General features: G+C 44.5%; 1 protein-coding gene across 1 annotated transcript in view; it reads left to right on the top strand.

The window, feature by feature from the left end:
* The window catches only part of COL4A5 (collagen type IV alpha 5 chain), a 205,167-nt gene that overhangs the window by 129,479 nt on the left and 60,814 nt on the right, over positions 1–14,874 (top strand). Inside the window, exons 33-36 of the mRNA XM_020967263.2 lie at positions 666–815; positions 3,411–3,509; positions 11,450–11,539; positions 12,516–12,655. Coding sequence (XP_020822922.1) covers positions 666–815; positions 3,411–3,509; positions 11,450–11,539; positions 12,516–12,655 — 479 coding nt within the window. The remainder of the gene's footprint in view (positions 1–665; positions 816–3,410; positions 3,510–11,449; positions 11,540–12,515; positions 12,656–14,874) is intronic.

Raw genomic sequence — 14,874 nt, 5'->3', positions numbered from 1 at the left:
CTGGGTTCAGGTCTCATGTATAACACTGACTACCTGGATCAACTTGGGCAAGTCACCCTTTCTGGGCCTCGTAAAATGGAGTTGCTCTAGCTGACCTCTGAGGATCTTTCCAGATCTAGATCTAGATCCTATGTGTGACCTTCAACAAGTCTCTTCCCCTCCCTGGGCCTCAGTTTCCCCATCTGTAAAATGTATTGGACTAACTGGCCTCCAGAAAACGAAACAATCCCCTGGCATTTTGCAGGAAAGCCTAAGATAGGTGGTAGAGCTTGGGCTGTATTCTGACCCCCCTCCCCAATCAAGGACACCAGTCGAAAGGAGCCATGATGAGAAAGGGCAGCCAGATTCTGAATGACCAGTGTAGAGCTCCTCTGTGGGGTCCTTACAGAAAGCATGTATGCCTGCCTGATGGGGCACAAGGGACTTTGGGTGATGTGCACAAGTCCCTAACACTCCAGAACAATGTGTGTGTACATATATGGATATGTGGATACATGTATGTGTATATGTATATTTGTGGATATGTGGATATGTAGGGACCACGAACAGTGTGTGTCCATATGCATGTACCGTGGACAGTACATACACATATATAACAATAAATACTGGGTGTGTATGCACAATAATACATCCCAGGTATTTCTTTGTCTCTGTGTCTATTCTAGGTGAGGAGGGTTTGCCGGGTCAGGCAGGATTTCCTGGTCCTGTAGGACAAAAAGGTGGAAAAGGCGAGCCTGGTGTTCCAGGCCCTCCTGGACAAGTGGATCCGAACTGTCAGACAGTAAAGGGGGAGAAGGGAGAACCAGGCTCACCAGGTAAGGGAATGGAGTCAGCTAGGCCAGAGTGTTTATAGTGGCCTTGAGTTTAGATTATGTTAGGTTAAAAAAGATGAATTTCATGACTGATTTAAAACCAGGTGAACATAACCTGGGCAAGTCACTTAACCCTCTTTGCCTCAGTTTCCTCATCTGTCAAATGAGCTGGAGAAGGAAATGGCAAACTACTCCAGTATCTTTGCCAAGAAAACCCCAAATGGAGTCACGAAGAGTTGGACAGGGCTGAAAAACAACTCTACAATAATGAATATACATTTAGATAGAGAGGCTGTATGGTGCAGGGGTTAGTGCCCTATACTTTCTTCAGGGTCAAGAAGGCCTGAGTTCCAGTTTTGCTCCTGATACAAGTGTGAGGCAGTGTGACCTTGGGCCAGTCCTTAACCCCCTTAGTGCTATAGAGCAGATACTGACATACATTGCTAGAAGGAGTTTGCTCACTGGGAGTGCCCTCTACCTGTGGAATCACAGGTTTAGTCCAAAAGCCCCTCCAAAACAAACTATAAATAATACACACTGAAAAAGATTTACATCTTAAAAAATGAACTTCATCATAGAAATATTGATAACAATATGCCAGTAACTGTTACTCTATGTAACATATATATGTACCTATATATATGTGTGTGTGTGTGTGTATATATACATATATATACATATATATATGTATATATATAAAATGCCAATGTACATATATAAAATATCAATAACAACACTGCTTATACCCTTCCAGTCTTAATGATAATAACTAACATTTCTATAGCACTTTCAGGATTGTAAAGCAGTTTACATACAAGGTGTCCCAAAAGTCTCAGTGCAGTTCTAAACTTTACTAGCTTAAAACTGCATTAAGACTTTTGGGACACCCTCTCTACTATCATTCAATCCTCACAACAGCCCTGAGAGTGGATGCTGTCTGTTGTCAGCTCCATTTTCTTTTAACAGATGAGGAAACTGAGGCTAATCGCAGTTAAGTGACTTTCCCAGGGTTACATTGCTAGTAAGTGTCTGAGGCAGGAGTTTGCTTTTGTATTTGCACGTGCATTATTCCTTTTGTATAAAGTTGTCCCTTCCACATTGTGACTTTCCCCATCGTTTGGATATATCAAGGGTCAGTACAAGAAATTAAATGGGAATTTGGGGGGAGTTTCACATGAAGGCCAGCAAACGACACAGAAAAAGTTTAGAAACTCAGACATGCATAAAATATATGCATAGTATCGTATCATGTCAACATATTTTATCTTTTAATACCATAATTATTCAGAATTCTTCTCTGGTACGAAGGAAAAGCCAAAAAAAATTTTACAGGGATTTTCCAGATCGCGGGGGTGCCACACCCCTAAGCCCCAAGATGTGGAAGGGATAACTATTTGCTTCTTAATTTAAGGGTAAAGGGAATTCTTTTTGAGGCTAGGGGTTTACCAGATAATAAAGAGGCAGTTCACTAATGAATGTCTTATATTTGGGTGGTGGTAAGAGTTCAGTTTCGATTTGAACCAACGGAGGGAGCATCTAAAGGGCCCCCTCTCTAAGCCGGTTATCTTACAGAGTCACATGCTGAGGTCCAAAGAAGGGTCACACATACAGGCTGCAGAAGGAACTCTAGAACCCAGGACTTCTGACTTGTGGCCCTCAGCCATGGCTCTGGCCGCTCCCTAATGCTGCCTCACACCCTTTTTCGGGAGAAGCTTCTCTCGGCAGTTTTTTCTCTCCCCCATGCCCCACAAGTAGATCACAGGATAGGACAGGAGACTTTATAGGGCCCCCCCCTCCAGACTGAGCAGAAACACATAAGGTGCCAGGCTCCTGTGACTTAGATTAGAGTTGACACAGTAACCAGCATGTGGGAACAGAGAGAGAAATTCTGAACGCAGTGGGATGGGCACTGGCCCTGGGGTCAAATCCTCATTCTGCTCTTACCACCTTCTCGGACCTCAGTTTCCTCCTCGGGGTGAGTTCCCTGCCAGCTCGCTATGTCTGCTATCGGGCCTTTGCCAGCCTTTTACTTGCAGGGGAGTGGACTGCCAAGTGGAAGAGGCTGCCCTGGTCCAGCAATGCTCTGCCATCTGGCCTTTCAGGGCATCCCTTTGCTGAGGCTGTGCAGCTAAATGCAATTCGATCTTGGCAAGATCGACAGTCCTTGGTGAAGTCCCCTGAGAAAAGGGCAAGGGGAAAACTGCATAATTAAAGTCTGTTTACCACTTACTGAACACAAGTTACAACCTGGCTTAGTGGAGAAAGAGCCAGCCTTGGAGGCGGGAAGATCTGGGTTCAGGTCCAGCCACTGACCCATCCTGGCTATTACCTTAGGCAGTTCTCAAGGTCTCGGCATTTTCCTTACCGCTCCCCTCCCCATTAAGTGTTTGGCATTATTTGATGTTGGATAAAGTAGGATGTGAGAGATTAGAGTAGGATAGTAATTTTTACTTCGATAGCAGTCCATCCCATGACAGAACAGAACTTTTTCCTCTGTTCCATTCAGAGTTCTAAAGTTCAGTGACTTGCATTGATGACATTAGTCATGGACCTGTGGCCTTAGCTTGACTTTCTTTTTTTTCTCCTCCTTCTCGGAAGGCATTCCTGGAGCATTGGGTCTCAAAGGCTCCCAAGGTATTCCTGGAGACCCAGGACAACCTGGACTGGTTGGGCAGCCTGGTTCCCCTGGACCACCAGGTGAGTACCACAGTGGGGTACTTCAGCAAAGATACAGTTCTTTTTCCACAGTGGGGAGACAGTTTCCACAAAGTATTGAACCTGCATGATGATGCTTAGACTTGGATGCTAGAAACCATCAAAGATGGCTTTGCTTGTTGGCCCAAAGATGGTGTCATTTGGTCTACCTTGTTGTGAACATTTTACTGGAGTTTATTGCCTCTTTTTGTGGCTCTCAGGATGTGAAGAGCATCAGAAAGGCAATGGAAGCAAAATGTTTTCAGATGTGACATTGGATGTATTTTATAGAATTCTACATGAATGTATTCACAGAATCATACATGATCTAGGGTAGTGTTCCACTTCCCACCAGGTCTGTCACTGCAGCTCGGTGACACCCACAACTACTGGGGCCCCTCCCCTGGGCCAGATGTTCAAATGCTTACCATCCTGGGAGCCCATAGGTTGTAGGACATAGGGGGAAAAAATGAAAGGAAGTAGGCCAAATATTCTCATATGGAATTCTTCACCTCAAACCATTTCCTAAGTTTCCTCCTCCTTGTCATCTCAGGTATTTAGGGAGGATGTATGGGGGAATTCCTGAAGCACCCCACAGTTCATGGAAAGGATTAGGGAAGGGGGTGTATCTGGAACCCTGGCTCAGAATTGTGGACTGGAGAAAGCAGAGGGAGAGAAATGAGAGAAGCCAGCCTTCCCTTCCTCCAGGGCAATTCGAGTCACTATAGGGGCTACTCTTGGGACTCCTCATCCTTCCTCCTTGCCTCCTGTATTTGAGTCACCTTCACAGTGCTAATTTCTAGTAGCCATGCTCCTGGCTGATCAGGTCTATCTTCCAGAAACCCAGAAGAGTGAAAGCTAGGGTAATGTCCCTTCACACACCTATGTTTATATGGTGATCCCACTCTGAAAGGCGACTTCAACTGGAAAGGAAATATCTGTCAGATTATTCTAAAACATTATTTTTAATTCCTAGCTGAGAATCCCTAGATGTAGGGTACATGGCATTATGAGAGAGGAATGTCTCATGGGGGAAATATTTAAATAAAAAAATCAAAATCTGGATGAAAAAGAATTTTAGTTCTGCTGTTGGCGGACTCATGAGTAGGTCTAAACCAGTGGTGGGGGACCTGCAGCCTCTAGGCCACAAGTGCAGCCCTTTGACTGAATCCAAACTTCACAGAACAAATTTCACATGTGGCCTTGAGACCACAGGTCCCCCACCCCTGGACCATTCTGGAAAACAGTTTGGAATTATAAACGAAAAGTTACCAAACAGTGCGTGTCTTCTCGCCTAATAATACCACTGCTAGGCCTGCACCCCAAGGAAATCAAAGAAAGAGAGAAAGGTCCTATATGTACAAAATATTTCTAGCAGCTCTTTTTGTGATGACAGAAAGCTGGAAACGAAGGGGATGCCCACGAACTGGGGAATGACTGAACAAATTGTGGAACATGGATGTAATGGAATCCCATTGTACTGTAAGAAGTGAAGAAAAAGATAATTTCCAAAGACACATGGAAAGATTTGCATGAACTGATACTGAGTAAAATGAGCAAACCAGAAAAACGACTTATACCATAACATCAATATTATAAAAATGAACAATCTTAAAGGCTTGTATAAACCACTGAAGAATGAGATGAGCAGAACTAGGAGAACAGTTTTTAGAATAGTAAGAACACTGTGCAAAACAAACAACTTTGAAAGCTGTAAGAATTCTGATCAAAGCAGTGATCATCTGTGATTCCAGAAGACCTGATGATGAAACACGTCAGCCGCTACCTGACAAGGAGGTAATGGACTCAGGGAACAGAATGAGACATAATTTTTTTGGACGTGGTCAATAAAGAAATTTGCTTAGAGTTGACTATTATTACAAGGATTTTCTTTTTCAATGGGGTGGGGTGTGGGAGGAAAAGAAAATAGAGATTTGCTAATTTTAAAAAATTAATTTCAAAAATAATCTCTATATGTGATATCTGCAACCCTTGTAGCCCTTTCCATGATGCCTTTAAATCATGTGGCAACTTCCTTAAACCTAGAGAAAGGCAGTGTGTCATTGTATTAATTATCCAGCAAGGAGATGCAATATCTGAGTTGTTTACCAGGTGGCATTCTGCCTGCAGGTACCATCCAGCCTTGTAGTCTAATCAAATTTACTCTGGCCCATGTGTGGGATAGCCTTCCTAAAAGACTGTAGTATTTCTACCGGTCATGAGAGAGTACTCGTGCTGTGTAAACGACTAAACTGCTCCCCTCATTGCCAAGCTGACAGCTGCAAGGGATCACGCTGAAATTAATCTAGGAGATGAAATGGAATGTTACTAAAAATTAAAACAGATCATGTGACTGACAAGATGGCAGAACAGTTACTTTCTAAAAACCCCTGCAACCCCACAACCTCAAAACGAAGGAGTTATGTGCCAGGTATAAAGTAATTGCCACTTATTCCCCAAGATAAGGAATCAGAACCTACAGGCAAGTCAAAAACTCCGTGGATAAAACTATCAAAGCATAAAGTCTACAGCCCATATGCAGCTCTGAAGCCTCTACTCTGTCTTGGCTCTCCTCTGGTCAAGATCGTCCCCCCCACACAAGACTTAAACATTTAACATATTTGATCATATAGCTTATTGGCTATTGTGAAAAAAAAATGCATGGCAATGAATGCAGACATGATGTGTACTTGGTGGGTTTCTCTTTTTTTCCTTTCATTTTCCTTTATTTTTTAATTAACAAGCATTTACTTTCTCTATATTCTACTTCCAGTTTAAAAGAAAAGCAAAACCTTTGTAATAAATATGCATAGCCAAGCAAAACAAATTCCCACATTGGCCATGTCCAAAAACATATATCTCATCTTGAGTCCATCGACTCTTAGGATGTGAGTTGTTGTTCAGTTGTTTCAGTCACGTCCAACTCTTTGTACTCCATTTGAGATTTTCTTGGACACAGATACTTGAGTAGTTTACCATTTCCTTCTCCAGATCATTTACAGATGAGGAAACTGAGGCAAACAGAGTTGAGTGACTTGCCCAGGGTCATACAGCCAGCAAGTGCCTGAGGCTTGATTCGAACTCAGGTCTTCCTGACTCCAAGCCCAGCTCTCAATCCACTGATACACTGGATACAGCCTGAAAGGGCTGGGCAAGAAGGGAGCCCTCTTTGATCCATGCTTTCAATTCTAGGCTATAATGAAAGGATTTGTTCTGTGAAGTTTAGATTCAGTCAAAGGGCCACACCTGAGGACCTAGAGAGTCACATGTTCCCCTCCCCTGAATAGAACATGCACATGCTAAAATAGGAACAGTTCTTCTGTTCTTGAGCCCTCATGCTCAACTTTGGGGTCTCTCCTCTTTCATGACCCTCTGTATTCATTATCATTATAGGCACTTCACCCTATGGCAACACACATTTCATTGTATCAGGTAAAAATGCCAGGAAAGCGGAAACTTTCTACTTTCCTCAGATGAGGAAAGAACTGGGGGAAGGAGCTATGTGTTTGGAATGCCTTTTCAGGGACCAGGAGCCAATAGTAATTGGGAGGAAGAGAATGTTGTGGCTGGGGAGCTTGTACTCCTCTTTCCTCACCAGGCAAGATGATTCTTGAAAAGGGCTAGTTCCAGGATCCCAGAATCCATCTTGGTTCCAGAGCTGCCTTTCTTCAGCAAGGCCAGCTCCCAAAGGCCCTGTAGGCAGTTTACATATCTGCTTTACATCTGGGTCTCAGCATTTCCTCCTGGCCCTAGCTGTTACCACAGGTAGAGGCTCTAGCAACTGCCTAGATAATGGTTGCACCAAAAAGGTCAGTCTGAGTCAGAAGTGTCAAATGTGTGGCCCAGGCCGCGAGGCTCCCAAATAGGGCCTGAACCAGAATCAAATGTAATTGGGAAATATCAACAAAACAAATAAACAAACAAATGAATGAATAAATGAATAAACAAACAAACAAAATAAATAGTAAATAATATAATAATAAGTAAATAAAGATATTTGAAAATAAAAATATTTTGGGTTTGACCCCACTGGTTTGAGTGCAGCAGCTACCTTTGTGGTCAGCATGACCAGCTGGTAGACTCCATACCTTCCCCCCATCTTCTCCTTTCTTTTGAACCACTAATTTTGTAGTAGGTAGTCTCTTCAAGGGTAGGTCAAGGACAATGAAGCTTAGGTGTTTGGGGAAATTGCGCCTGTGTACATTTCCCTATCATTCTTCTTGTGCCGCTGATCTATTTCCTTCGGTCCTATCTTCTGCTACAAATGCAATGAATTCAGTCAGACACTTCTACGCAGCCATCTCATCTTCTCAACCTCCTCCCACTTGCCCTCTTAGATCTGCAGAGCTGGTGGGAAGAAGCTCCAGTCCACTTGCATCACCAGCTTATGGAAACAAAAAGGGAAGGAAGTGCCTGCGATCCTGTCTCAGGGTCATGGAATATAACAGGGATGAGCAGAGGAAGAGTGGTGAGGGAAATCAGGCTTCTGCAACCCACCAGACTGGGCCTCATGATCCTCCTTCCTTGTCTTGTCGTCTCCATCTCTCCTCGATTATCTAGGACATGTCTACAGTGCTGATCCCCAGCAGCCACACTGCCAGGGGGTCTGGGCTCCCTAAGGGAAGCCTGAAAGGTTGAAACCCAGGGCGGCAGCTGCTCAAACCCTGTCATCCCCATGGTGCTCAGGAAGGCTGACTTGAGGGTGATGGAAGGATGAAAACAGCAGCCAACTCTGGACCCTGGGAGATAGAATTTGTGCCCCTCTCTCCTATGTCATGGCATCCTGACTGGTGCAGGTCTTCCCTCCCTAGACTCCCAGGGCAGGGAGGGTTCAAATCTCACTTCTTTCATTTATACCCTATGAGACCCTGGCCAAGTCATTCCACCTCACTGGACCCGAGTTTCCTTTTCTCTAAAATGAAAAGGTTGGACTATATGGGCTCAGGAATCCCTTCTAGCTCAAAATCTTTGATTCTATGATCTTAGACTAGTCACTTCCCTTCTGTGGGCCTCAGTTTCCCCCTCAATAAAAGGGGGGGGACTAGCTGGCCTGTGAGCCCCCTTCCACCTCTAGTTCTCCGATCTTGGCTCGAGCGCCAGGAATAACAGACACTGCTTTGCCAATCTCACCCCCCACCTCCTTTCTCAAATCATCATCACTCCAGGCCCAGAGGTAAGAGTGCAAGGCATGGGCACAGGTTCTGTTTCCCAGCATGCTCTCTCTTGGCCCAGGGAGGGCCGTTTTGCAGCCTCCCTTGGATACCTGCTCTCGTGTTAATAACCCTCTGTGTTCACAAGTTTTTCTTTCTTCTTTATAGACTCTCTACTTGGTTCCCACTTTAGCCAATTTCCTTTTGCTATAGCACCTGTGAAAATAAAGAACAGCTGCATGCTATCTATCTGCTAAGCCTCATACATGCTTAGGTAGTTATTTCTCCCCAGTCTGCCTGCTACCTCAGTGGGACATGTAAAGAAGAGCCGCATAGTGCCCCTTTGTTCACCTGCTCCCCAAGCTGGCAGCTTGTGCCTAGGAAAGTGCCCCTGGCAGAATGCCCAGGACTGTGCCTAGCCTATGCACTCAGCTCAGCATCCCCCCTAAGCCTCTGCTTTGCAGTCAGTCACCTTCCATAGTCAACCCAGCTGCAGAATGGTGAAATCCACCTCTAAACCCTTTACAAAGATTTTTAAAAATGGAGATCTTTTGTTATCAACCTTCATACAATGTCCCTCCTCCCTTGGTGCTACAGTGGGAAAGAGCCCTGTATTCAAAGTCAGAGACCTGGATTCAACCCCCCTCTTCTATCATAATGACTTATGTGACCCTGAACAAGTCATTCTCCACGCTGCCCCCCCCCCCCGCTTGGACTTCAGTCCCCTCCTTTGTAAAATGAGGAGATTGAGATAGATGGCCTCTGAGATCCTTTCCATCCCTAACTTTATAATTCTCGAATCTTCTGTGTCCTCTTCTCTTCACTCTCTGTACCTGTTGACCTCATCAGCTCCCAGGGGTTCAATTATCATCTCTTCACAGTTCAAATAGTGGTTCCTACCAAGTGAGCCCTTGTAACAAGGAAACAAAAAGAAAGAGGGAAAAAAAATCATTTCTGCAAAAGCAAACAACACGTTAAATCTGATGGTATATGCTGTGTTCCCTACCCATAATTCCTCATCTCTTCAAAGAAGCAAGGGAGGGGCATTTTTTCATCTCTTCTCTGGGACCAAGCCTAGTCATAATTACACAACATTCAGTTTCCACCATTGTAGTCATTGTGTATGGTGTTTTCTGGGTTCTGCTTGACTTCCCTCTGCATCAATTCACATAAGTCTTCTCCTGCTTCTCTGAATTCTTATTGTGCCTTGTTTCTTACGGCACAGTAAATATCACATTACATTCATGCGTCACGATTCCCTAATGGACAGTGGACCCTTTCAAAACAGATTGAGCTTTCAAATGGGGTGGATGGGAGTATCTGAGGATATACATTGGGAAGGACCAGATGAGCTGAATTTTTGGGTGAAAAGTGTTTAGCCAGAACAAGTTGGGGTACATTGATTGATGGGATATTATGTTTGGCAAGAAACAAAGAATATTGAAAATTCAGAGAAGCATGAGAAAATGTCTGTGAACCAATGCAGAGTAAGATAAAGCAGGACCAAGTAAATAACATACACAATGACATAAACAATGGAAATAGAATGAACGATAGCAAAGATAATTGAAACCAAATGCTAAGAAATGATAATAACCCTAAGCTCAGCCCCGAAGAAGAAAGAGGAGAATTTACCTCCCTCCTTATCTTTGCAGTGGTGGGGGACTGTGGGTGGGGAACATTGGCATATAATGTCAGATTTTTTGGCTTGGTTGGTTACTCAGGCCAAAATGTTCCCCCCCCCCTTTTTTTTATTCTATGTACTAGGGGATGGCTCTCTAGGAGGCAGAGGGGAGAGGTATATGTTGGGAAATGTGTGTGATGGAAGGACAAAGGATGGCAATAAAATTCATTTTTTAAAAAGGGGGAAAAAGTTTTCAGCCAGTTTTGGAAATAGATCTTTGCTCACTTGCATAAGGAAAGATGTATTGGCTCTTTTGTGATTCAAAAAGGCTGCTGATTTAATTTGCTTTATTACCAATGCAATATCCATAGGGACAGTAGGCTTGGTGAAATTTGGACTCTTACTTATAAAGCTGCATTAGCGTGAGGAGTAGCTGTGAATATAAAACTCTTCATAACCTGGCCCCTTCTTACCTTTCTAGTCTTCTCACACTTTAAGTTAAGCCATACCCCTCCCCCCCCACCCTTTGACCCTGCTACCCTTTGCACTGGCTGTCCCTCCTTACATTTGCCCCTGACTTCCTCCAAAACTCAGCTTAAAGCCCATCTGCAGCCCACCACAAAGTCCCTCCCCATGGACCCTCCCCCCATGTCCTCCTCTCTCATGTTGCCTTTCAGCTACTCAGTATATATTATATACGTGCCTAGTTCAGGGGTTCTTAACCTCTTTTGGTGTCAAGGGCCTCTTGGGCAGTCTGGGGAAGCCTGTGGACGCCTTCTCACTGCTATACTTTTAAATAATTGGAGGAAATGCTAAATTTCAGTTAGAAGTTTGTAAAAATAAAGGTGGGACCCCCTGCAATTTTAACCTGAGCTTAAGAACCCCTAAGTAATTATTTACCAATTGTCTTCCACATTAGAATATGAGCTCCATGGACCACGTTTTTGCCTTTCTTTATATTCCAAGGGCCTAGCACAGTGGTTGACATGTTGTTGACTAACTGGCTCTCCATTTACTTCTGTACTTCTTGGCTGCCATCAGGGGCATATGTGGATTAGGATCTCCATGGCTGTCATCCCATACTGTCCTAACCTTGGACACATTCTGAGATGAGGAGCCTAGTTAATTACTGACATTGCCGTTTAACTCCACCATATTGATTTCTCTAGGCCCCAAGGGAAACCAAGGCCTTCCAGGGCGACCAGGACCAGTAGGCCCTCCTGGATTAAAAGGACGCATAGGAGACATGGGATTTCCGGGTGAGTGAGAAGAAACCCCAGGATGCTGTTCGCCTAATGTAACGTAGTTTTTTTTTAATTGCCAAAAGGAGGTATTGAGACCAAGGTATTGAGGCATTGAACAGGAATTGAGAGACAAACTGTCAGAATTCTTGAGACTTAAAAATTCAGAAATCTGTGAGTCCTTCCCTTCTCAGCATCTGAATTATGACTAGGGACTGTGTGACCTGGGACATGTGGAGTTTAGCAGGCAGGGCTGGTGGTTAGCATATCCCCTCTCCTGAGCATGCTTAAGGTCACCGTGAGATAGAGGGCAGAGGGACTGAAGGGGTTGAGGACCCAAGAGATCAGGGTGTCCAAAGGGGAGAAGGGTTGAGTTGGAGAAGACCACGAGTGACCAGTAGTAAGTGTGGTCTGGGGCTGCCGAATGAAGAAAGGTTGAAAAGCGCCAGTGGGGCCAGGGAAGCTGCCAACTTCTCCTGCCCTCTCACATGTGTCAGAAGGTATGAGATGAAGAGCGGTCACCCAAAGGGATGATGCCAAGTGTCTTCAGGTGAAAGTTAGGTTCCAGTGAGTGCCATGAGATGGAAGGAACGTGAAAAGAAATCAAAGATGAAATGGAGTTTGTTACCGATAGGGCAGGGCTTGGTGGAAAGGGAGGGCAGAGGAAGAGAGAGACTGGGAAGGGAGAGGGCTCAGCTTACTCATGGGTTAAGGTAAGGGTCCAGGGTCTTCCACCTGTGAAGTTAATCCTAGGTGTCCCACACTGCCCGGGACAGGCAGGGTGGGCAGCTGGATCCTGGGAGATTGGAGGAGGGAGGAAGTATCTCCTGCCCCTGCCATACATCAGGGCCTGGACCAGCCCCAGCTGTCCCCTGCCAGGCTTTCAATGCAGAGTTCTTTGTTTCTCTCTCTTTCCCCTCGGTTTCCGTGGCTACAGGTATCTTCATGTGTCAGCTAATAAAGGGCACACTGCAATTAATAACTATTTTAACAGGTCTCCAAGGTGTGGAAGGGTCTCCAGGGATGCCTGGAGTTGCTGGCCAGCCTGGCTCCCCAGGATTTCTTGGACAAAATGGAGACAAAGGAGCTCCTGGGGTTGCAGAAATTGGTCACCCGGGTCTCCCAGGTCCTAAGGTATAGTCCTGCAGGTAGAAAGAAGGCTGCTGGGAACATACGGGATTTTTCTCTTACATTATTATGATCATTACTGCTTCTCATTTAAACAACCGAAATAATACAGCCACATATCCAGGCTGGGCTCTCTTTTCTCTGGAGTTGACAGTTTGAATGAGAATAGGAGAGAGCAGGTGAAAAACAGAACCATTGTAATGCTATTTTTTCCTATCTCAAGCTAAGAGTATGTTTCAATAAACCAAATAAATCTCCCTGCCAATTTGGATAGATAGTGTAGTGGATAGAGCGCCAGGCCTGGAGTCAGGAAGACCTGAGTTCAGATCCAGTCTCTGACACTTCCTAGCTGTGGGCAAGTCATTTCACTTCTCTCTGCCTCAGTTTCCTCAACTGTAAAATGGGAATGATAATGGTACCTACCCCTCAGGGTTGTTGTGAGGCTCAAATGAGATAATAATTGTAAGGCGCCGTGGTACAGTGCCTGGCACACAGTAGGTGCTGTAGAAATGTGAGCATTATTATTAACAGCGCTAGATCTCCTGCACTGTTTACTGAGTTAAACTGCTATGTATGATACTAGGCCCTGAGGGAGACAGAGGAACGAATCACAGGCTGTAAGAGTTGGGAGGGAACTTGGAACTCATCTAAGTCAGTTGCCCTTCCCTTAGAGAAGAAGTATGGCCCGATGGATAGAGGTTGGACTCGTACTCCAGGATGCTCTGGGTTCAAATTCTACCTCAGGCTGGCTCTGAGACCCTAGAAAAATCACTTTACCTTTGAGCCTCAGTTTTATCTGCAAAACGGGGAGATTAATAGTACCACTTTCACAGGATCAAAGGAGACCACTTATGGAAAGTGTTTGACAGAATTACAAGTCCGTATAAATGTGAGCTGCTATCATTTATTATCATTACATCTGCTGCTTTCTGGATGGGGAAATGGAGGTACCATGACATGAAGTGACTTGCCCAAGGTCACACGGTTGGTAAGCACTTGCCAGATGTGGGGGTTGGACCTCTAATACCTTTCTCGCTACGTGAATCAACCCCATGAAACTCAGCAGTAGGGTAATTGCCACTTCTGATGCAATTCCATGGAAGCGGGTGCTGGAAAATACGTAAAATACCCCTCTGCTCTCCCAGGCAGCACTAGAACTATCGTTCTAATGAAGGAAGCAATTTTCGAATGCGTTGGAGACGCAGCAGGTTCCAAACATAGATTTGATAGGAAATTCCCCATAAAGGGCTATAGTTCTCATGGAACCAGAGATAACAAAGCCAGAGCTCACAGGACGTCACTCAATGCTTCGCTTTGACTAATTTATTTCAAGAATTGTGTGGGCGAATTGGAGGCGCATTAATAAAAACAGAGGTCCTCAAAAATAATGCTGTTGGAGCTCATTCTGCCATCATGCAGAGGTAGCAACAGGAAACCATGATTAGGTGTCTAATTGGATCTAGATTGGAGTCAGTGTGGTATGGGGGAAAGCGGGGTGGGGGACTGGGGGTGGAGGGAACATCCAGGTGGCACCCAGCAGAGGCAGGAAGACCTGAGTTCCAATGGAGCCTCAGACATTCCCTAGCTGTGTGACCCTGGGCAAGTCATTATCCCTCCTGTCTACCAAAGTTTCCTCGACTGTAAAATGGGGACCTTTCTCACAGAGTTGTTATGAGGATCAAATGCGATAATATTTGTAAAGTGCTTATTTTTATTTATTTTTTATTAATTCATTTTGAATTCTCAACAGTCACTTCCATAAGCTTTTGAGTTTTAAATTTTTCTCCCCCTCCCTCCCCATCTCCCTCCCCAAGATGGCATGCAATCTGATATAGGTTCTATATATACATTCCTATTAAACATATTTTCACATTAGTGATGTTGTAAGGAAGAATTAGAACCAAATAGGAGGAACCACAAGAAAGAGGAAACAAAACACAACAGAAGAAAAAAAAAGAGCAAATAGTATGCTTTGATCTGCATTCAAACTCCATAGTTCTTTCTTTGGATGTGGATAGCATTTTCCATCATGAGGCCTTTGGAGATGTCTTAGATCCTTGTATCGCTGGGAAAGGTTAAGTTAATCAATATTAGTCATCAAACAACGTGGCTATTACTGTGTACAACGTTCTCCTGGTTCTGCTCACTTCACTCAGCATCAGACCATACATATAAAGTGCTTAGCACAGAGCCTGGCACATAGTAGGTGCTTAATAAGTGCTTGT

This window comes from Phascolarctos cinereus, unplaced genomic scaffold (assembly GCF_003287225.1).
Source record: "Phascolarctos cinereus isolate Bilbo 61053 unplaced genomic scaffold, phaCin_HiC Scaffold_8;HRSCAF=390, whole genome shotgun sequence".
In the NCBI taxonomy this organism is placed as follows: Eukaryota; Metazoa; Chordata; class Mammalia; order Diprotodontia; family Phascolarctidae; genus Phascolarctos; species Phascolarctos cinereus.
This window is presented reverse-complemented; position numbering and strand designations above follow the sequence as displayed.